This window comes from Rhincodon typus, chromosome 19 (assembly GCF_021869965.1).
Source record: "Rhincodon typus isolate 14 chromosome 19, sRhiTyp1.1, whole genome shotgun sequence".
Lineage (NCBI taxonomy): Eukaryota > Metazoa > Chordata > Chondrichthyes > Orectolobiformes > Rhincodontidae > Rhincodon > Rhincodon typus.
The window spans coordinates 32,076,012-32,100,704 of record NC_063350.1 but is presented as its reverse complement, the minus strand read 5'-3'; the positions used below and the strand labels follow the sequence as shown (position 1 = coordinate 32,100,704).

Genomic DNA, 24,693 nt, shown 5'->3' with positions numbered 1-24,693 from the left:
GGTAGTATTTTCCAACATGATTTAACTCCAGATGAACCTTCATTTTGAATTTATTGGTTTATTAAACAAGTTCATATTTTTCTTAATATCCAGCAATGTCACTGTAATGTCACCATTAGAAATTTCTTCACTTTGATCCTTAAGCAATATAGTATAAAAACGCTTAAGAGTCTTAATAACTTCAAAAAATGTAGTTCATATTACTTCAGTTGGTTACCATCTTGTGATTTCGGAGCCAGTACTCTTACATTTACTTACCATGTTTAACATGAATAATTCATAAGTATTCTATGGAGGTATGTCTACATTACTTGGCTAAGCTTGAGCAATGCCCTCTAGTTTTTATTCTGCACTTAAGTTCTCTGGATCTGGATGACTAGGGTGGATCCTTCGCTACAAGTCAAGCTGAAACTCAACTATTGTGGATGCTCAGCAGTTGTTTGGAGATATGAAATATGATAATAATAATGTCATGTGCAATTAACTTAATTCCATGTTTGGGCACTCAGACTGGATGCCTAAGTTTGAACCTTAACCAACGCCTGGTGTGGAATGCGTCTGTACAGGCCATCTGCCAGGGACTCTTAGACACCTGTTTGACGCCAATGTAAAACAGGTGCTGTTTGATCCAACTTTTAATCCAGAGCGTCTTAATATGTTCTAATTGAACCATTTGTATTACTTTCTTTTTAACACTTTATGAAAACTTAACGAGGAAAATGGATAATTCCTGGAGCTATTTTGTCTCAATGGTGGCATATTATGATACTACTGTATATCTATTGTCCGTTTTGTTGCTGGGTTTTAGAAATTCCGAATGTAATTTTCTTGTTTTGCGAGAGAGGGCTCTCTGCGTAACGAGCTATAAAAATGGTTTTCCAAATTTTGGGCTCACACTGGGTCCCACAAAATCACAGAAGTCTTAATGGCACAAAGGAGGCCATTCAGCCCATCTTGTTTACACTTTCCCGCATAAAAAAAAACTTTATAATCGGTGCTATGTGGAGGAAAAGGAAACCATTATGGATGTGAACTCTTTATCAACGTTACTGTTTACATGCATAACTAGGAATCTGTCCGTCAGAGGTCCACACGCAGAATATTACTTTATTGCTTTCCGGAAAATTCAGTTTCACAACACAACCAGTCATTCAGTGGTGCATCCAAACAGTTCAATTAAAGATATTTGAAGCAAAAATGGTAGTTGCAGCACAAACATATTTTAAGCGGAGTAAATGTTGTTGCACCTGAACAATGTATAGTTAATGTAGAAGAAAAGGGTGAGTAGTATAGTGAGAGTAGAAATGCAGCTTATGTAGTTGACAGTTATCGTGTTTTGACGAGGGCGTGAATCAACACAATTTTCGAAGCTTTAGTGTACCGCACCTATTTATTGACACATTTTGTCACCTGAGGTGAACGGAATTTGCTGGGTCCTCCCACCCACGACTCAAACATCTGTTTATGCCATAAACCTTTGAAACAATCATCTCAGACTTAGCAATAAAAGTTCACCAGAACAGCAAAGGCTATTTCAATCCAAATCCAGTTAAAGAGATAAGGGTCTCAGTGACACATGGGGAATTTTTCTCGGAAAGCTTACTTGGAAGGAGACCTGTCAGTGCAGACTACTCCTAAGGGGCACTGAATTGTTGCTAAGTTTCCGGGAAGCGTATTGAAAGATAAACCAACAAAAAAACGTTGTCCTCCGATAAAAATTATGGTGAGCTAAAAGACCGGAAAAGAAATCGTTTACACTTCATGAGCAAGAGTGAATCAAGATTTTTATAAAAGGAAAATTACAGGATGAATCCTTGAATTGTGCAGGGGCGTGAAATGTAACGAGATGCCGGGTTATACACTACGTATTTTTGAAGTAAATGGACTTTGGTTTATTACATTGTGTGATCACAGTCTGAAATATTAGTTGAGACCATCCCCCTTCTTCCCCAACCCAGGACACAGGGATTTTTTTTTGAAAAGGCGTTTGCGGAGATTGTTGATTGGGTTTTATTTTTGGAGCTGAGTGGGATCTGATAGCCTTGTTAGGTATGTTATAACATTCCGGCTCCCTGTGTGTGTGTGTGTGTGAGAGGAGTGAGGGGGGTGGGGGGTGAAAGCAGAGGCTCCCTCCCTGACTGCTCCCGCACTGACGCCTGGCCGCTGGCCGGGGAACAGTCCCTGAGCTCGGATCCGGGCGGGAGGAGGAGGCGGAGGGGGGGTGGGTAAGGTTTACCTGCTGCTGCTGCTGGGATCACCCTGTGCCACCCCCCTCTCCACCTACACACCCCCCTCCCTCCCTCCATCACCGGTACCTTCCTCCCTCCTGCTTCATTTAAATTCACATCAAACCCCCGACCCCTTCCCTCTGTACTCCGCAGGGCACGCACAGACCCTCCTTTCAAAAAAAAATATAAATTATATATTTTTGTTTTAAATTTTTTCTCTCTCTTCTGTGTGATCCCCCCCCCCGGGGGGCGGCACCCCACACACCCGTTTCATGCATGAGCGGAGGACGCTTTGATTTCGACGATGGCGGGGCGTACTGCGGAGGCTGGGAGGGCGGCAAGGCTCACGGCCACGGCATCTGCACCGGACCCAAGGGCCAGGGCGAGTACTCGGGCTCCTGGAACTACGGCTTCGAGGTGGTCGGCGTCTACACCTGGCCCAGCGGCAACACCTACCAGGGTTACTGGTCCCAGGGCAAGAGGCACGGCCTGGGCTCGGAGACCAAGGGCCGCTGGGTCTACAAGGGCGAGTGGACCCACGGCTTCAAGGGCAGGTACGGGGTCAGGCAGAGCCAGGCCAGCGGGGCCAGGTATGAGGGCACCTGGAATAACGGCCTCCAGGACGGTTACGGCACCGAGAAGTACGCGGATGGAGGTAAGAGCCTGACGGCCATCGATTATTAACAATAATCAGCATTCAATTCCAGAGAGAAAAATAAACAAAACCCTCCCTCACAACTCTTACACCAAAAGACTCTAAAGCATCATCTTACACCTAAATACTCTATATTTTCCTAAATGTCATTCTTTGGCGCTTACTCAACGTCTGCATTTTTTTTTTAACGTGCGGTTTTTTTAAAAAATCCCAGTTGTTTGCTTTTCGTCCTTTTCCTGGCCGCTCGTTCGACGTTATTTGCGATTTCTTTCTCATCGGTCGTCATGGTAACTGTATCAACATGTACCACGAGTGACAGAACTGAATGTAAACTAAAGATGACTTTTCCATTTTGCAATTTCGGTTCTTTTTTTTAAAAAGGTTCGTGTGAAGGTGGGGGAAAAGATTTGTGACTTCACTCGACAGGCGTAAAAACACAATGCATCGTTAACCAACAAAAGTTATCAGATTTTATTTAGAAAAAAAAGTCATGATTTTATCTAAAAGCTTTGTGGAGGAAATAGGTCTTAGCCGTCGAAGAGGAAATAATTCCTGTCACTACTGTGTGAACGTGGGGCACAGAAGTTCATGTTTTTCTCATCACTTTTAGCCATGCTTCCCAAAGTTTTTTTCACCCGCTATGATCTCATTTTGAGGCTTGATAATTGTTGCAGGCCCTCAGTGAGAACTTGGAGAGCAGAAGCCTTTTAAAGAGGGAGTGCGGCCATCATCACTTGGTCAGAGCTTGCAATCTAGCTTGGGGTCCCCTACCCCACTTTGGGAAGCACTGACTTTTAGTTTATCAAACATAACTTGCAGTGGAGCTAATTGGCGTCTCCTCGGTATCAAGATGTTCCAGGAAGTCGATGGGCTGAAGAGTGGCAGATGGGAGTTTAATTTGGATAAATGCGAGGTGTTGCATTTTGGTAAAACAAACAAGGGCAGGACTTATACAATTAAAAGTAGTGCCTTGGGAAGTGATGTGGTACAGAGAGACCAAGGGATTCAGGTACATAATTCTTCAAAGTTTGCATCACATATAGATAGGATGGTTAAGAAGACACTGAGCATGCTTGCATTCATTGCCCACCAGACCTTTGAGTATAGGAATTGGGATGTTATGTTGAGGTTGTACAAAACGTTGGTGAGCCCTCTTCTGGTGTGTTCAGTTCTGGTCGCCCTGTTATAGGAAGGATATTATTAAGCTGGAGAGGGTTCAGAAAATATTTACTGGGATGTTGCCAGAATGGAGGGTTTGAGTTATAGGGAGAGGCTGGATAGACTGGGACTTTTTTACTGAAGTGTGGGAAGTTGAGGAGTGACCTTATAGAAGTTTATAAAATCATGAGGGGTATAGATAAGATGAATGGCATGTGTCTTTTCCCTAGGGTGGGGAGTTCAAGACTAGGGGTCATATTTTTAACGTGAGAGGAGAAAGATTTAAAAAGACACAAGAGGCTTTTTTTTAACACAGAATGGTTTGTGCGTAGAATGAACTTCCAGAGAAGCTGGTGAATGTGGGTACAATTACAACATTTAACAGACATTTAGATAAGTACATGAACAGGAAATATTTGGAGGGATATGGGCCAAGTGCAGATAGATGATATAAGTTTAGTTTGGGATCATAGTTGGCATAGACTGGTTGGGCCGAAGGGTCTGTTTCTGTGCTTATGACTCTATGACTCTAAGTCTGGTCTCAGTAGTGAACGTTCAGAACTAAGTCAGCCCTGTTTAGCAGATTTGGTAATCTAGAACCTGACAGGTCCACAGTACTCCATCCAGGGTACAGTTGATCACTAACCAATCTATCTTTCAAGAGAAACCTAAACGGTTTCATTAGAAGCTGGCATTCTTCCCATTTGCCTTCAGAGCCCTGTGAGCAAATGCACTGTTGTTAAGGTAGCGCTAGCACGATAATCGGAGGGAAACAACTCTGGTAAACTGCAATTGGTTAAACCCCCAACAGTATAGACTTGCATGCATTAAGCCAGTCTTGGTTTTGCAAATTTAGATTTAAGATTTATGAGCTTAACCAAATGAGATGCATCCTTACAAACAAAACATGCATGCGCAACGGTTCGGGACAATAGTAACTCTGCATTTGGCTGTCACTGTCTCAGTAACATAATCTGGACATGAGCATGTCAACGAGGAATATGAGGCACCTGGCGGACTTTAGAAAAAGGTGTCACTATTAAGGAAATAATTTTTGACCTGCATGTTTCTCCTTGCAATCATATATGTGCATGCAGTTACAACATGAATACAAGCCATTCTGCCCAAACAGTATGCCAGTATTTAAGCTGTGTCAACAATTTGTTCTTTGTGAATATTAAAACCAAGAGGTAATGACAAACCTTTGTAAAACCTTCATAAAAATTAAGGAGCTCTATGGGCAGTTTTGCACTCTATGATAAAGAAAAGGTATAGATACTTGAGAGAAAGTATAATGAGTATTTCTGGTAATGAATGGATTAAGTAGGGTAGGTGAAACAGACCTTTTTAGTAGTTGAGATATCAAGAATGAGGGCCCTTTCGTTAATTCATTTTAAAACAAAGAACCTGACTCGCTTTTTAAAAAATTACTTATTAAAACCTGGATGTTTTAATTTTTGTGAAACTGCACCTTAAAATGTCTTCATTTGACCAAAGCATCAAACATACTTGTGTTTAAAATATAGTTAACACAAGTTATTTTTACCAAGACACGTTACACCATACTTGCTGACATTGAATTTCACCTTTTTTTTAATCCATTTGCTCATCAATAATCCTTTGCTGTTTTCTTTTGTCTTTTAAAGACTTAACCAAATCTATTTTGGTGTGGTCTGCAGATTTCAACTTTCTCTTGGCCTACATCCAAATCATCATATACAGAATGAGCAGATGTGGCTCAAATTTGAACTTGATGGCTATGACTACTCACTTTCAACTGTAACAAAAAAATATAAGAACTAGTCCTTTTTTCTCCCTTCTTACAGTTTTAATCCAGTTTGCTGTCTTTCCATCATTTAAATCCCCATTAGCCTTCTCCAGTAATCTCCCATATGGTATGTTGTCAAAGGCTTTTATGAAGTCCATGTATACTAAATGTAATCATTCGTATTAAAGTAAGTTGCCTGTAATTACCTGGCTCTGTCTCCCTTTTTAAAATTAGGTACTAAATTGGCTACTGTCCAATCTCGCAATCCCTGAAGGATATCCTCACTCTACCTCTGGGATGCAAGTATTGACTGGCTATATTTCCTATCTGAAGATAAAAAAACATATTCTCAAAACTTATCTAAAAGTTTATTTAACAATATGATCTCATAAGAAGACAAACAATCCAGTAGCTGCTATATTTGCAACTAATTGAATTTTACATTTTCTGCTGACTTTCTTGGCCTTGTCAGTATAATTATTAACTTAGAAGGAAAGAGTTTTATTGCAACAGTAGTGTTCTATCTGTTCGCCAAATTTGCAGCCTGCTGTTTAAATTATGATAGGTGTTTTCTCTTGTATCTCAATCTTCTTTTTGACCTGATCCCCTAGGCTTCATTTTTGGAAGATGTGATGTATTTACACAGTCTATGAAATGCGAACTTGATTTCTTCAGATAATCAGTATTGTATTCCAAGATGGAATTTTCAAACATAACTGGATGTTTATAAATACCTCTAATTGGATTGATGTTACAGATGATTCCTTCATTTAAAGCATGATTGATTTAGTAAAATTATCTTTTTGGATAATTGGATAAATATTTTGAAAATTGAATATTCATTCTTAACGTTATTGCACATCTTGCAATTAATGAACAACCAGTAACAAGTGCCATCAGTTTTCAGAAGGATTCTAGTCTGAAAAAATAGGTGTTATTGGACTTGAAATGAAACACATTTGATCTAATTATCTCAAATAATTTTCTCCGATCAAATTATTAGGAGTCAACATTATCGAAATTAGCACTTCAATTAAAAATGTATCAAATGAGTTCTTGTCCACAATTCATTTTCACATTTTATAGTTCACATTGGAGAAATAGCAAATACAGAGATTCATAAAATTTATTATACAGTTGTTAATTTCAATCAGAATCAAAATACCCAGCACTGGATTTTTATTAAACTAATTGATGGCAAGATTTCTATTTTTTCCATTGAAATTATTGCAGAGCAAAAGAATCATTAATCATGAATGCATATTAAATAAGTACACAGGTCCACAGATCTCTGAAAGTGGCAACAAGTTGGATAAGGTGGTCTAGAAAGCATACAGCACACTTGCCTTCATCGGCTGGGGCATCGAATGTAAAAGTTGACAAGTTATGTTCCAACTGTATATAATTTTAATTAGGCCACATGTGGAATATTGTGTGCAGTACTTGTTGCCACACTACCAGAATGACGTGGGCATTTTAGAGAGGGTGCAGAGAAGGTTTACCAGGATGTTGCTCGGTCTGGAGGGTTTTAGTTATGAGGAGATGTTGGATAAACTCTGATTGTTTTCACTAAAAAGATGAAGGCTGAGGGATGACTTGAAAGAGATCTACAAAATTATGAGAGGCATAGATAGAATGGATAGTCAGAGGCTTTTTCCTAGGGTGGAAGGGTCAGCTACAAGAGGGCACAGATTCAAGATGAGAGGGGTAAAATTTAGGGGAGAAGTGCGGGAAACTTTTTCACACAGAGGGTGGTGGGTACCTAGAGTGCACTGCCAGCGGAGGTGGTGGAAGCAGGCACGATAGCAACATTTAAGGTGTATCCTGATAGATGCATAAATGGGAGGCAAACAGAAGGATAGAAACTGCGTATAGGCAATAAGTAGCGAGTCTAAATAAGGATTAGGAATTGGCGCAGGCTTGGTGGGCTGTGTTCTTTGTTCTTTGTTCTTTGAGTTTCTGTACATAATTTAGAATTGTTCCAATTAAAATATCTGGCATTATATATTACTTATTATAAAAACAAAATCGTACAGTAGTTCCCTTGTGTCAATGTGCCTAAATTAATAAAGCATTCTGACTTAGAAAGCAATTTAACATGTTGTGTTCTGTTCTGTGTGCACTAAAGTGATGCTGCCGGAGATGTTGGCTGGTTTCCATAGTAACAAGCAACCCACACTGCATCAAATCCTAGCTGCAAAATTACACTGCAGTATATACAATAAGTATCTTTCCTAAAAATTATTCAGATATATTTTAACACAATTAAAAACTTCTCCATAGATCAATCTCTAAGTCATATATACAGTACTGCAATCAGTTAAGGGTAAAGATGAGTGTGGATTGGCCAAGGATGTCTAAAAACAAGATAATACCTTCATTTTCATTTTGCCAGGGTTAAAAAAAAAACCTGTGTCCTGAAAACTCACAACTTAAGCTGAAAGCCGCAATGAATAATGTATTAACTAAATTGGGGCCTTAAAGTGACTAAAGAACCTCTTGCCGATGTTGTTTAGTTTTGCACTTCATTTTTGGCATCAGTAAAGTAACAAAAGCTATTTTTATTATCCATTAAACACTTGGTAATATCATTGCTAATGTGTAATTATATTCAGTTTCAAAGTCTAACACTGTTTTGAATTATTTTGCATCAGAGCTGCTGCAAAACCTTGCAAGTCAGGCAACAAATAAATGAACTTAAATTTTAAAAATACTAGTGCAATGATCAAAACTCAGTTATACAATTTCCATGTGTTGGGAATACCATACACTATCTCTACAGTTGGTTTTCTTTGCCATAGAATGCCTCAATGTGCTAAAATCATTCAGGTGTCAAGCTTTGCAAGTTGGTTGTACTTGTCTCTGAGTTGGAATACCATGGGTTCAAGTCTAACTCCAGGGATTTGAGTATGTAATCTAAGTTAAGACTTTAGTGCATTACTGGGGGAGTAAGTACTGCAATGTTGGAAATTCTTTTTGTGATGAAAATTTAAAGTCCTACCTTTTCCTTCAAGTGGATATAAAAGAGTCCATATTACATAAATGATATATATTTGAGGAAGAACAAAGGCATCCTGTTGCATTGGTCAAAATTTTTCCATTGTCAACATCATTTAAGGGCTGTTGTGGTGCAGTGGTAGTGTCCCTATCTTTGAACCAGGAGGCCTGGATTCAAGTCGCACCTGCTCCACAGGTGTGTAGCAACTTCTCTGAACAGGTTGATTAGCAAATATAAATTAACATCATTAAAATATTATCTGGTTGTTGTTATTGCTGTTCATGGGAACTTGTGAGCAAATTGGCTGCTCCAAATTTGCATTGCAGAAGGCTTTCAACAAAGCTACACATAAGAGATGAGTATATAAAATTAAAGTGCATAGGATTGGTGACAGTATGTTGAGTTGGATAGAAACTGGTTGGCAGACAGGAAACGAAGAGTTGGAATAAACATGTCTTTTTGCTGGATGGCAGCAGTGACTAGTGTGGTACTTCAGGTATCAGTATTAGGACTGAAGCTATTCACATATACACTTAGTTCTCTCCTCTAAACCAAAATTGCAGATGACACAAAGTTGGGTGGGAGGGTGAGTGGTGAGGAGGATGCAGAGTTGCTTTGGTATGATTTGGACAAGCTGAGTGAGTGGGCAGATGCATGGCAAATGCAATATAATGTGAATGTGAGGTTTTCTATTTTGGGAGCAAGTACAGAAAGGTCGATTATTATCCAGCTATAAATTGAGAGAGGGGAATATGCAGAAAGACCTGGGTGTTCACGTACATAAGTCACTGAGGGTAAGCAAGCAGTGCAGCTGGGGATCAAGAAGGTAAATGGTATGTGGGTCTTCACAGTGAGCGAATTTGAGAGCATGGATTGCTGCAATTAACCAGGGCTTTGGTGAGACTACACCTGGAACATTGTGTGCAGTTCGATGTTCTTATTGGAAGAAGTAGATTCTTGATAAAAGACAGAGTGCAGTGAAGGATTGCCAGTGATGTAAGAGGACAGGTTGAATTGGTTAGGATTATATTTGCTAGAGTTCAGAAGGATGGGGAGGGAATCTTGGAGAAAGCTATAAAATTGAATGGGACGAGAGAGGGTAGATGCAGGAAATATAGTCCTAATGATGGGGGATGTCCAGAACCAGGGGTCACATTCTAAGGATACAAGATAAACCATTTTGGACTGAAATGAGGGGAAATCTCTTCACCCAGAGAGTGGTGAGCCTGTGGAATTCACAACCACAGATAGCAATCGAGGACAAAACATTGTGGAATTTCAAGAGGAGGTGGATATTGCACTTGAGACGAAGGAGATGAAAGGATATGCAGGGAAAGCAGGAACAGGTTTGAGTTTAATGAATAGCAGTTCAGTCTCGAAGGGCCATTCAGCCTAGTCCTGCTTCTATTTTCTACGTTTCTGTGATACTTCAAAAAGTATTTTTTTTTAGTTGTAAAGCACTTCTGGACATCCTGAGATAATTAAAGGTGCTGTGTAAATGCAAGTTCTTCCACAGTTTCAGTCTCTTATTCTTGATGTATTGCATTTTAAGTTATCTCTGATACTTTTAGTTTCCGGTTTATATTAAAATAAAGCCCTGAAAATAATAAACTGAAAGAATAAAATGCAGTATTTTGGACAGTTTATTAATGATTTAACATCAAAATAAATCTGATTCAGCATACATTCTTTAAATGCTTTGAGGATTTTTCAGTTTTGTTTTTATTGTACATGAAGCTCAGGGTATTGGTAGTGCAGTATGCTGTGCCAAACATATTTAGGATGAGGGTTCCCCACTAAACTTCTCAAAATAGGAAGAGAGATAGAAGTTGGTGTTGAGTGGTGCAGTAAAATGTTCAAATATTATCGGCCATTGGTATAGTACCCACTAGCTGGGCAATTCCATTGATTCCAGTGCAGCCTGATTTTCACTGTTGGGTAAGAAAAAATATCTACCTTGGTGACTATGCAATCTTACTAATGTCATTGTGCGAGAACCAGGCCTTTCTCTACATATTAATGCTCTTCATAAATCCTATTGGTTGACTGTAGCATGACATTGATGGGGAGCTACAGACAGATCTTCAGCTCAGTATTTTAATCCAAAGATATATGTGTACCATGAGTAGGTTTCAAAAATTTGCTTTATGCTTTATGGCATCACCATCTCACGTACAATTAACATCTTAAATGTTTCTGGTGTAAATTTCAACAACATTCATTTGTTTGGCATTTCGCCACTCTGAAGTTTGTCACATGATCTTCCATCAATTAAGCATTCATTCTCATGACAAAGGGGTATATCAGCCAATCATCAGGATCTCCTTTGTTCCTGTTCTTAAGTTGACTGTTTTAGAATCATCGTTGTGTTTTGAAATTTTACAACTTTTGCAATTGGTGTAACTGTTCCGACATTAGCCAAGGTAAACAGGCTTTTTAATTAAGTTCGCCATTTAAAATGAACTTCCAATCCAAAAGTACATTGATCTTGTTTTCTTTTTTTTAAATAGCATTTAGACCTAAAACCTGACTGGTTGAAGTCTATAAGAAGTTACAGCCTTTATCAAGTTGACTATTGGAAATATTGTAATGTTTGTATCAGGCACTGTTGGGACAACTAACACTATGTACTAAGCAAATGATTCATAGGCGTTGATTTTACCTTTGCTTCCATCTGTGAATACCACTTGAAATTAAGTGGAAACTCACCCACTCCTTTTCCCTCCTAATCTAATTGCTTGCAATTTAAACTTCAGGTAGAAAGGGTCAGCCATCCATATCAGTCTTCAATGATTTAAAAATTGGTGATGTCCATGTGCAGGAGAAACAGAGAAGGTATAATAAGAACAGAGTATTTGCCTCTTATCACTGACACTTGGTGATCATGCTACTCTAGGTTTCTCAGTTATTATCTTGTATCATTTGCAATAATCACATTTCTCATTTTTGATTCAGATCCCATTCAAATTTTTGTACCTACTCTACTTGTATTTTAAAATTATAATGCTAATTTTACATTTAAGTGTGCTAACAAGCTTATAACTATTAACATTGACATGACTTATCTGTGTTCCAATGCCTTTTCTGTCTTATTCAACTACTTCATTCTATAGCAATCTCTTTATGACTTTTTAATACTTTAATCAAGGTAGCATCAGCTTTGCTTTGCTGAATATTTGTGCCGGAATGGTAAGAGCATATTCATTTCTGTGCTTTTCTACCTGTTAAAATTCTTAAATGTGATTGAATGACATCCCTATTGTTTGGCCCCTGGAGATCCCCATGGTGCCTGCTTTTGAACGTTGGCAAAGGAGAAATCCAAACCAGAAGGATCACCTAATCTTTGCAGGCTGCTTTCTTTGAGGTCTGCGGTGAGTGCTGCGAAATTGGGCCATGTAATTTATGGTACAGAAACAGACAATTAAGCCCAACTAGTCTATGCTTCAACAAACAAAAACAGAGAAACTCAGCAGGTCTGACAGGATATGTAGAGAGAAAACAGTTAACGTTTTGAGTCCAGTGACCCCTCTTCAGAACAGTTTGTTTTAGATCTCCAGCATCCAGTGTCCGCATGTTTTAGTCTATGCATCACGCAGTCATAATGTCACCTTGCTTCCTTTAACCCTATTAATATAACCTTCTATCTTTTCTTCCTCATGTAGTTATCTAGCTTGCCCTTGCACATATCTATTTGCCTCAACTATATGTGGTAATGTGTTCTAACCACTCTTTTTGTCAAGTTTTTCTTTTGAAATCCCAACTTCCATTAAAGGCATGTATTGCTTCGACTCCTCAGAAACATTATATGTATGTCAACCATGTCAGATCCTTTTATCATTCTAGATACATGGTTTATGCAAGCCTTCTCTTTGGTAGAGAACAGAAGCCCTAGCCTTTAGAATTTCTTGATTGTTATAACCTCTCAGTTTCGATTTCACCATGTAAATCTTTGTTACATATCATCTTTGATGCTTCCATATCCTACATGGAGACCAGTACTGTGATAACACACTTTAATTGTAGTTTATGAAAGACTTTAATTTGCAACATGTCTATACTTTAAAACCTACCTTTGTATTGAGTTACATAAAGAACTTGCATTTATATAGTGCTGTTTATTCTCTCGGGTTACCCCTCAGAGCTCTTCAACCAGTGAACTACTTTAGAAGTGTTTAAAATGAGGATTCACAAATAGCAACAAGGGTCATGACCAGATGTCACCCTCAACCCACAGGTGTCTATTCAGATGATTTGCACTAGTTCGTGATAATTGTTGTGGACTATTAATGGATGTTTATTTTCTGGTTATATTTCCAGGTACATACCAAGGCCAATTTACAGGAGGGATGCGCCATGGATATGGAGTGCGCCAAAGCGTTCCCTATGGTATGGCCACCATGATCCGCTCGCCACTGAGGACCTCGCTCACCTCCCTTCGTAGTGAGCACAGTAATGGAACCGTGCTGCAACTCGAGCCACCGGCTGACTCTCTGACTTTGGCCACCCCCTCTGCTGCTGCTGCTGTCTCGGCCTCTGCCTCTGCCTCCACCATTGGGCCGAGCCGTGGTGGCTTCGCCCTGAGCCTCCAGAGTGCTGGTGATGCTGAGCAAAAACCTAAGAAGAAGGGTCTGTTCCGGCGGGGTTCACTGCTTGGCAAGCTGAGGAAGAGCGAGTCCAAGAGCTCTCTGTCCAGTCAGAGGAGCAAACTCAGCTTTCTCAGGAGTGATGCCGGCCTCAGCTCAGCTGCCAGTGATGCCAACTCGACTGTCAGCCTGGGTGAAAGTGGTGATGACTTCCCGCCTGTTGAGTCTGACATTGATGCCACCACGACTGAGAGCTACATGGGCGAGTGGAAGAATGACAAGCGCTCGGGATATGGGGTCAGTGAGAGGTCAAGTGGCCTCAAGTACGAGGGTGAGTGGCACGACAACCTAAGGCATGGCTATGGCTGCACCACCTTCCCAGACGGCCATAAAGAAGAAGGCAAATACAAGAACAATGTGCTGGTCAAGGGCAAGAAGAAGCACCTGATACCATTGAGGACCAACAAGCTGAGAGAGAAGGTGGAAAGGAGCATGGAGGGGGCGCAAAGGGCAGCAGCTATTGCACGGCAAAAGTCAGAGATTGCCTTGTCCAGGTAAGCAGGTCCAAAACATCTAGAATTTAGGTATTTATCTTGAACTTGTGGCACAAAATGGGTGGTATTGACTTAGGTGCTCATTATAAGTACTGCCGAACAATTCAGAAATAAAAACAGAAAGTACTGGCATACCTCAGCTGGTCTGACAGCATCCGTGGAGATAAAACAGAGTTAAGATTTTGAGTCCAGTATGACTCTTCTTCAGAACTTTGATAATTCAGTCTCATTACCTACATATACAGGGTGGGTGATCCAATATTATCTGTTTTATGCTACTGGCCAAGAGGAGTTTCAACCCCCTATTGCTAAGATTCTGACATTGGGGAGGGAGAGTTGGATTTAGTGAACATTGACATAAGTAAGGGTGAGTCCAGAATGCTACAGAATGCAACTGAAATAAATGACACTTGACACGGCTAGCAGTGGTGATGCCAAGATTTTGGAATGGTAAGTGGTCATAACTTTATCACTGAGGGATTTTCAAACATCATAATTTAGATTGGGTGGATGGGTGGGGTGGTGGCGAGGTGCTTGCAATAGGAATTTTAGCATGAATTGAAATTTCTGTTCCATTTCAATAAAATTCCCAGTTCAACTAAATCTTCCGATCAAGCAGACCATTTAAAAAGACTTTTCTGAGTGCACAGTTCACAGTTTAAGTGATTGAAATTTTTCAAGAATGGGTTAAGCCAGTACATTTGTTTCAGTTCCTTTGTTGAATGTATCACAACACAGAATAGCAGTATACAGTAATAGCTGAAGGTTAGGTGTTATTTAACTATGAATGCATTGATTATCGCGGGAATGCTGTTTAATACTTTTTTTTTTATGGAAACAATTCCCCCTTTCGTTTACTTGAAGAAAATATGTTCAGAAATTTCAAAGATGACAGCAGCTGAGGCTTTCAGCTGGGAATGCATATTCATAAAATTGGCCCTCGTAAGTGATGCTTGGTTGGTATCTTTTCTCTAATATGTATAAATCTTTTAAAGATTTAATAGTATTTTGTGAGAACTGTGTTATAATTTTATAGCAGCTACCATGGTTTGTTAGTAAAAATTACATAGACACTTGCAATTACCAAATTAAGGGAAGCACATTTATCTACAGACATTTAGAGATGAAATGGCAAGAATTGGAATGAAGTGTCTGCAGGAATTGTTCATTTAATGAACAATATTGACAAGAGAAACAAAACTGTTTGAATAGATGAATTAGTCATACATTTCCTTGGTTACTCTTCACAATAGGTTACCCTTGAATGATTTAAAATACACGTAAATGCATTTGAAAAATCACTAGAGAAAATTGAACAGTTAATGCAACAAGCAGAATGCCCAAGAAACTCAGCAGGTCTGGCAACATCTGTAGAGAAAGAAAAACAGAGTTGATGTTTCATGTCTGGTTATGACTCTTCTTCAGTTCTGAAGAGGAGTCATACAGACTCAAAACGTTAACTCTGTTTCTGTCTCTACAGATTCTGCCAGATGCTAAATTTCTCCAGCATTTGCTGCAAATGTATAAGCCTTGTCTTTCACACATGATAGAGGATGGGGATATTTGTGAAGACACCCCATCTCTCCACAGATGCTGCCAGACCCGTTGAGTTTCTCCAGCATTCTGTGTTTGTTTCAGATTTCTAGCATCTGCAGAATTTTCTTTTATGTATAATTAGTGCATGTTCTCTGTGTCACTATCAATTATACAGGAAACGTTTTAATTCCAGCCAATTAGTGCCAGATGTAATGAGACTTAAATTATCCGTCTTTTCTCCCTGTGGTCAATTTAATAGAATTCCCTTGCTTAAATTAAATCAGGATCCAATCGTGTCATTGGGACTCTGTTGCAATTTTAAATGCTGGTGAGCAGATGCACCGTTCTATAAAACCTGGGGTTATACCAAGTGGACAACTTGGCAGGTCTATTTTAGATTCATCTTCTTGGGACCTGGGAGAGTTAAGAGTGCTTCTCCGGTCTATTTGAAGATATTTGGGATGCTTGTAAACTGTGGAAATCTCAGCACCTCTCAACTTCCCTGACTGCTAGACTGGTGGTCTTTGAGACCAAATGTTGATAGGTCAGTCTGCCAAGCTGTTTCTGTTAGTTGAATATTATTGAGGATCAGCGTTCCAAATCGGCTTTTGGCTGAGAATTAAAATTCCCTTTCACATTGTAAAACCTGATTTGACAATTGTATGTACCCTCTGCTTAATTTCACCTGTCAGAATCCAAATTATTTATTTGCACATTTCAAACTGAATTTCTTAGTTTTTAGTCAGTTTCAATACTTCTACAGATCATAAATTGATATGTGAAGTGGAAAGTGTGTAGTGCATATTTTCTTGACACCAAGTTATTGTCCAGACGAAGGGGCAGCACTCCAAAAGCTTGGGATCTCGAATAAACCTGTTGGACTATAACCTGGTGTTGTGTGACTTCTGACCTTGTCCATCCCAGTCTAACGCCAGCACCTCCACATCATTGCATGCTTTCTCTGACACGAGGTCCTACTCATTCTTTTACCTGGTCTCCTGGAAAGGTGGTGTTAAGAATTCTTTGAAATGTCACATTTAATTTTTTAGTGAAATAAGCTGAAGAAGAACTGATTACAATTTATTCAATTAGCTGTGGTTTCACATTTACTTTATTTGTCAATTTTGCACCTGTAAAATAATTAAGATTTATTAAGATCCATACTTACTGGAATAAGTGGAACAAAGCTGATAATTCTAAGAAATATAAATTTCAGGCATTTTTAAACATTGACATCAATGCTACAGTTGTCAAAAGACAGTAAAAAAAATCCTTTCATAGGATGTAAGAATCACTGACAAGGCCAGCATTTGTTGTCCATCACTAATTGCCTCTGAACTCAGTGGCTTGCTAGTCTATTTCTGACTGCAGTTAAAAATCAGTCCAGGTTAATTTAGATCTGGGGTCACATGTAGGTCAAACCTGGTAAGGAAGGTATATTCTCTTCCTAAAGCAAAATACTGATAGTCTCAATAACCATGACCATGAAACTAGTTTCAGTTCCAGATTTTAGTAATTGAATATAAATTCCATGGTGGGATTTGAAACCATATCCCAGAGCTTTTCAAAGTGGAAGATACCAACAACATATCAGAACTTCAAGAGAGTCAGGCGGCAGAGGTGAGTGTAGTGGCTATCACTAAGGAGAAGGTGCTAGGTAAGCTGAAAAGTCTGAAGGTGGATAAATCATCCAGACCAGATGGACCATATCCCAGATTTCTGAAGGAGATAGTTGAGGAAATTATAGAAGCATTGGTGGTGACCTTCCAAGAATTTAGGGAGGGTCGCAGAGGACTGGAAAATGGCCAATGGAACTGGCTAATGTTTAAGAAGGGAGGGAGGCAGAAGATAGGAAACTATAGGCCGGTTAGCCTGACCTCCAGTCATTGGTGAGATTTTAGAGTCCATAATTAAGGATGAGATAGCAGAAGTTTTGGAAATACATGGTGAAGTAGGGAAACGTTAGCACAGCTTTGTTAAGGGGGGGTCATGCCTGATAGATCTGTTAGAATTTTTGAGGAGGTAATAAGCAAGTTAGATAAAGGAGATCCAGTGGAGTGATTTATTTGGATTTCCAGAAGGCATTTACAAGGTGCTCCATAGGAGACTACTAAATAAGTTAAGAGCCCATGGTGTTAGGGGCAAGACACTGACATGGATAGAGGATTGGCTGACTGGCAGAAAGCAGAGAGTAGAGATAAATGGGTCTTTTTCAGGATGGCAGCCAGTGACTAGTGGAGTTCTGCAGGGGTCTGTGTTGGAACCACAACTATTCACATTATACATTAATGGTATGGACAAAGGAGCTCTGGGCATTATTGCCAAGTTTGCAGAGGACACAAAGATACGTGGAGGAACAGATAGTGTTGAGGAAGTGGGGAGGCTGCAGAAGGACTTGAACATGATAGGTGTGTGGGCAAAGAAGTGGTGATGGAATACAACGTGACAAAGTGTGAGGTTATGCACTCTAATAGGAAAAATACAGGTATAGACTATTTTCTAAATGGGGAAAGGCTTTGGAAATCTGAATTGTAAATGGTCTTGGGAGTCCTTGTTCAGGATTCTCTTGAGGTTAACACGCAGGTTCAGTTGACAGTTAGAAAGACGAATGCAATGTTAGCATTTATCTCAAGAAGGCTGGAATACAAGAGCTGAGATGTACTGCTGAGGCTGTATAAGGCTCTGTTCAGACTACATTTGGAATATTGTGACCAGTTTTGGGTCCCATATCTAAGTAAGGATGTGCTGGAATGGGAGGGGGTCCAGAGGAGGTTTATGAAATGATCCCTGGCTGAGGGGCTTGTTATATGACCAGTTGAATACTCTGGGTCTGCACTGGATGGACTTTAGATGGATGAGGGTGGATATGAGTGGAACTTACAAGATATCGAACGGCCTGGGTAGAGTGCATGTAGAGAAGATGTTTCCGTAAGTAGGGGAGACTAGGACCCATGGGGCACGGCCTCGGGATGAAGGAACGACCCTTGAGAACTGAGATGAGAAGAAATTTCTTCAGCCAGTGTGTGGTGAACTTGTGGAACTCATTGTGGAGGCCAAGTCATTGAGTATATTTAAGACAGATAGATATGTCCTTGATCTACGATCAAGAGTTATGAGAAGAAGGCAGGAGAATGGGGATTGAGAAACATATCAGACATGATCAAATGATGGAGCAGACTCGATGGACTGAATGACCTAATTCTGCACCTTTATCTTGTGGTTTTATTTATCTGGGCCTTTGAACTAGTAGTCCAGTGAAATTGCCACTCTACTTCTCAATATCCATTTGCCTATTTTTTTTGATGGTTGAAATCCATTGTCAAATTACTGTGGCTTATGGCATACTATATACCACGGTCAATTTTGACGTGTGCACAAACAGTGTTTGTATTTTAAAGTTATAGTCCAAATAGAAAACCCAAGGAATTAATTTCTGACTAAACGTTGAGATTACTTCACCATTCCTTAAAAAGATCTAATGATTCGTGGTTTTTTTAAAATGAAAAGAATAGTTTCTCCAAGAATCGGTAGATTAGAAATTCTGATCCAACTGGAATGCTGAGAGAATTGAGAAAACATGTGCTACCAGGGTTTCATTACAGTTTGAAATAGGAGGAAGTCCAAGGTTGGTACATAACACGTCTTTGCTAGCAGTAGAGGAAAAATACACGACTTACATTTCTCTCATAATTTACTCTCCGATTTTTCATTTGAAGTATATGCAAACAAAAGACATGATTCTAGAATGAAAAAAATGTAGGAAGTTTTAAACTGGAACTTTGAATCTGCTGTACATTTCCAATTCCATGTTATTTTTGTGTTGCTATTTCATTGGTCAGGATGGACATAGGTTGTTATTCTGCACCTCTCTGAGGTTAGGCTGGCCATTGTGAGTGCAAAATAAAACTTGTATTTCCTCCCCCAACCTCTTATTTTAATATGGTGGTTTGGGTTTTGCATACCCAAGAAGAGTCCTTGATTGTTGAAGGAAGACTGGTGAGGAGTTTTAGATGTTAATTTTACATGGTGTATTATAGTGTAGATGTGTTTTGACTACAGTGAATCATCGTAGGGCTTTGTCCTGAAAAGGGAATTGATCATTTCCCAGCATTGTGTACACGTTGAGATGTTTACTTTCTCCATTTGGAAAAAGGGCTGTTATGCATCCAAAGTTGAAGAAACACTGTTGATGATCTCTGGTGTAAAGTGATTTCAATGACCAGAATCTTCTTAAATAGAATAAAACCTTTAGCAGCTTTAACTTTAGAGGGAGAAAAATAGCCATCTGCTCCTGGACTTTATTAATTTAACAGGATATCTGACCTGCTTGGGAAAAAAGGCTATCTATTCCAGCTGTTTTAATAGAGCCAATTGCTTGATTTAGTAATGGTTTATTTAGAGAGCTGAATTTGTTACAAATGCCTGCTTGAGTTTTAAAAGATATGAGGCAACTCACTTGGAGGCTGTGTTCTCATTATCATTGCCAGTTTTTCAGATAGTAACTGAATAAATATTTGTTTTTACATCAGAGTTACCATTTGAGGGAATTCTTTTAATGGCTATTTTCTAAGGAGATTTTTTTTTCAGTGTGAAATATCTTTGACAGATTGATAGGAATGTTAGAAGTTGTGTTACTGCCCATTTCAAAGAGATTCTGATGTCTGTTCATGATGAATACTGTATGTGAATACTGTGAGTGGCAATGGAGGATATATAGGGGCATGAGGGGACATGGATGGAACGTGAGGTGGTGTGGGCAATATGGAGGCATGCTGTAGCTGGGGGTGGAGGATGATGTTTAGAAGGCATAATAATTATTTTGGAAGTTGGGCAGTTGTCCTTGTGAGCAGAGGTACACTCTATCGCCGCTCACAAAACCTAAATTTATAGCCCACAGCTCTGAGTCAAGAATATCCTACCGTTGTGGTTCAGAGGTGAGCTTGTGTTCCATGAACCACAGAAAGGTTGACTCAGGCTTTTCCAACTCGACCTGAAAATCCAGCTTTATACTAGAATATTTAGACATTTTAATAACTCTGATGACTCTTCTTTTTGTTCATATCTTTTGTACTTTTCTAATGAGGCAGATTGAAAGCAGTATGTTTGGAGACTGACTACAAAATTTGTGTTCTAGGCTATATTGGTGACAGTTTTACATCTTAGCAGCATTAATGCTTAGCTGTTCCATTGGTTCAGCAAAATTCTTATTAGTTCATTTATAAATTCGTAGGTTATACTATGATCATTTGACTCTTCAATATCTGCTGGCTCCTATCAGATAACATATCCATTTGGGCAACATTCTGATAAATGACAGCCTTAAATTTTTCCCTCTGCATCATCACCCCTTAGTATAATGGCTGCTATGTTACAACACAGGAATAGCAAGCCAGACCAAATTAGACTTGCTAACACTGGATATCGCAACACAGCGAAATTAAAATATTCAATGACCCTCAAAATTGCCCAATTGTTCCGAACTTGACTTTATGAATAACAGGTGTCACACACCAAGTGTATAGCTTAAACAGAAATTAAAATTTATTATTAATAATTTAACTTTGGCAGAGCAAAGTTAAACAACGAGGTAATCAAATTAATGTCTATGATTTAAACTCAATCTTCTTTGATCATTATGCCTGCTCTCTCTCACAGACAGACAGGCACAGTTAAGGGATAATTAAAAAGAAAACGAGTTGTAACTGGCGAGTTCATTTAAGGAGTTTTGAACAATAGCTGCTGAACCTTCATGCAATTCTTGGATATTGAGTTGTTCATTGACCCATGGGATGGAATATCTTGCTTGAATTCTGAAGTCACCAGTCAATGGAAACAGTTTCCAAAGACTTTTACTTATGTCTTACAGACTGCCATTCTTTTCTCAGAACATTCAATAACTTGGTAACTGGGCATAAACTGGAGAGCAGCCAAAACTGTGTCCAGCAGCATTCACTGCCACACTGCCTTCTGCTAAAAACTCAATCCAAACCAGTTCAATCTAACAGCTGTGGCATCCACTTTCATTTACAATAGCACCTTTTCTCTCAATTCAGGGGGAAATGGCCCATAATAGGGCAGAAGAGCTAAGATATGTGTTAGGTGCTCAACTTTTCAACTCCTCACCCCTACAAGGAGAGGATCCTATCGTGTCCAATCCAAGTAGCTGTCTGACTATTCTCAAGCCCCTGGACTGATATTGAAGGCTCCCCATGACATCAGAAGTGTGTAGCTGCTGCCTTGGAACATGCCCGAAGATTTGGTGTTGGGTATCCAAGATGGCAGTCCAGAGAACCAAACAGCGAGTTTTAGTTGCCAAATACCTGCTCTGACTTTCATGTTGGGATTGATAGTTGTGATGAATGTTTATCAAATGATAATTTACAGATCATCACTATGAAGTAGCTGGTATAGATAATGATTATTTACTTTTTAAATTAAATGTTTCTTATCATCTGTCATTGAATTAATTAATTGAGAACAGTTTGAAGCTGACTGCAGCCCACCAAACTCAGATTGACAAAACTGTTGATGGTTCAGTGGTATTGAATATGTTTGGTTACGTGGATTGGTGAATACCTTTATAAATTCCCTCAATACTTGCATTCAGAAAGTTTCTTATGCAACAGTGTTGTTTAGAACTGACAGGAAGTGTACTTTTCAAGTACTGATGGGACACAGCTTTTACTGTTTACTGTTTCAGCTTTACATTTGTTGTGTTTTTAATGTAAGCCTTTTAGGAGGAAAACTGAATGAAAGACAGAAAGAAAGCATCAGAAAGGATAAAAACAAATTTTACTAAACAGTGACTAAATGAGGTATTGTGGTTCCCCTTGTTCAAGCACAGGACCCTGGTATTGGATTCTATCTTCACACTCTCCATCTGTATTCTAAATTCAACCATACTGTGATCACTCCTTCCAAGAGGATCACTAACTATTAGGTCATTAATTATTCCTGTCTCATTACACAGGACCAGATCTAGGATAGCTTGCTCCCTGGTCGGTTCCATTACATACTGTTCAAGAAAACTATCACGGATACACTCAACAAACTCCTCCTCAAGGCTACCCTGACCGAGCTGGTTCGACCGATCTACATGTAGATTAAAATCCCCCATGATAATTGCCGTACCATTTTTACAGGCATTAGTTATTTCTTTGTTTATTGCCCGCCCCAACGTGATGTTATTATTTGGTGGCCTATAGACTACGCCTATCAGTGACTTTTTCCTCTTAGAATTTCTAATTTCCACCCAACTGGATTCAACCTCATTCTCCATAGAACCTATATCATTTCTCAGCACCGCCCTGATGTCGTCCTTGAATATCAGAGCTACACCACCTCCCTTACCTTTCTGTCTGTCCTTCCGAATAGTCTGGTACCCTTGGGTATTTAACTCCCAGTCGTGACCATCCTGTAACCATGTCTCCGTAATGGCTACCAAATCATATTCATTCGCGATGATTTGTCCCGTTAACTCATCAACCTTGTTACGAATGCTACGAGCATTCAGGTAAAGTGCCTTTATGCTAGCTTTCTTACCCTCATGATTTCCAACATCTCTAATAATATCTCCTGAGTTATCCTTCCTTTTTGCTTCTTTCATAGTCTGCCTTGAACTTAAACCCTCCTGCACACATGCTAACCTGCTGCTTACCTTTTTATTTACCATCATACTCCCTGTCGTCTTCCCTTTCCCTTCCCCCCAACTCACTAGTTTAAAGTCCTAGTGACCACGCTATTTATCCTTTTCGCTAGAACACTGGTTCCAGATCGGTTCAGGTAGAGACTGTCCCATCGGTACAGATCCCTCTGGTTCCAAAACTGATGCCAATGCCCCATGAAATGGAACCCCTCTTTCCCACGCCACTCCCTTAGCCACATGTTTACTTCCCTAATTTTCTTTTCCCTAAGCCAATTTGCACATGGCTCAGGCAGTAATCCGGAGATTATGACCCTCGAGGACCTGTTCCTTAATTTCGTTCCTAGTGCTTGATAGTCCCCAAACAGGTCCTCCATCCTAGCCTCGCCTATGTTGTTAGTCCCAACGTGGACCACAACAACTGGATCCTCCCCCTCCCGCTCCAATATCCTTTCAAGCCGGTCAGAGATGTCCTGCACCCTGGCACCGGGCAGGCAACACACCATGCGGGACTCCCAATCTGGCTTGCAAAGGATACTATCTATCCCCCTAACTATAGAATCCCCTATAACTACCACTTGTCTTTTTGCTCCCCCCTCTTGAATGGCCTTCTGCACAATGGTGCCGTGATAAGCTGGCTCATCCTCCCCGCAGCCCTTTTCCTCATCCACACAGGGAGCAAGTATCTCGTACCTGTCGGATAAGGTCAAAAGCTGAGGCTCCTCCACTCCTGAACTCAGCATCCCCCTACCTGCCTCACTTGCAGTCACACCCTGTTGTCCCTGATCACTAACTGAATTTGAATTACTTAATCTACCAGGTGTGACTGCCTCCTGAAACAAAGCATCCAGATAACTCTCCCCCTCCCGGATGTGCCGCAGTGTTTGAAGCTCAGATTCCAGATCTTCAACTCTGAGCCGGAGTTCTTCCAGCAACCAACACTTGCTGTAGATGTGGTCACTGCCATTCACAATGGGATCAGCCAGCTCCCACATCATACAGCTACAGCACATCACCTGCCCAGCCATCTCTACTTAGTTAATTACTTTATTACTTTATATCAATTTATGAGTTAAATACTTTCTAATACTTCACTGCTATGGTCTTTTCAAATGACCAATTAATAGATAAATAAAAAAAGAGAGTAAATTTTTAACCAATTACACGATACAGAAGAAATAGAAAAAGTATAAAAACCTTACCTTACCAACACACCACAGAGTCCTTTTTTATTTGGTTAGAGGAAGAGGGCGGGTGGGAGACACTACACGTTTAGTGTCTCGGGTTCAGCCGCTGCCCAAATATATTCCCGGCAGCGCCCTGGTCCTTGCTGTCGCCTCTCCCTCTGCTGCTGAAAAATGAAGGCCGCTGATGCTCAAGGTAAGCCCTTTGATCATTATTACGGAAGAGGTAGTGTTGGGCAAGCTAATGGAGCTAAGGATTGATAAGTCTCTTGGCCCTGATGGAACGCATCCCAGGGTACTAAAAGACATGGCGGGAAAAATAGCAAGTGCACTGGCAGTAATTTTCTAAAATTCGCTGGACTCTGGGGCAGTCCCAGCAGATTGGAA

The 24,693-nt window shown here is 39.9% G+C and overlaps 1 protein-coding gene across 2 annotated transcripts in view; it reads left to right on the top strand.

Moving 5' to 3' along the window:
• The first annotated feature begins 1,990 nt into the window (after window positions 1-1,990).
• The window catches only part of jph2 (junctophilin 2), a 100,928-nt gene continuing 78,225 nt past the window's right edge, over window positions 1,991-24,693 (top strand). The window contains exons 1-2 of one of the 2 annotated variants that reach the window (XM_048608397.1): window positions 1,991-2,049; window positions 13,125-13,944. In XM_048608397.1, the coding sequence (XP_048464354.1) occupies window positions 13,154-13,944 (791 nt within the window). In that variant the 5' untranslated portion in view covers window positions 1,991-2,049; window positions 13,125-13,153. Of the gene's footprint in view, window positions 2,050-2,230; window positions 2,884-13,124; window positions 13,945-24,693 lie in introns of those variants that run through there. The other variant, XM_020532630.2, reaches the window with a different exon arrangement.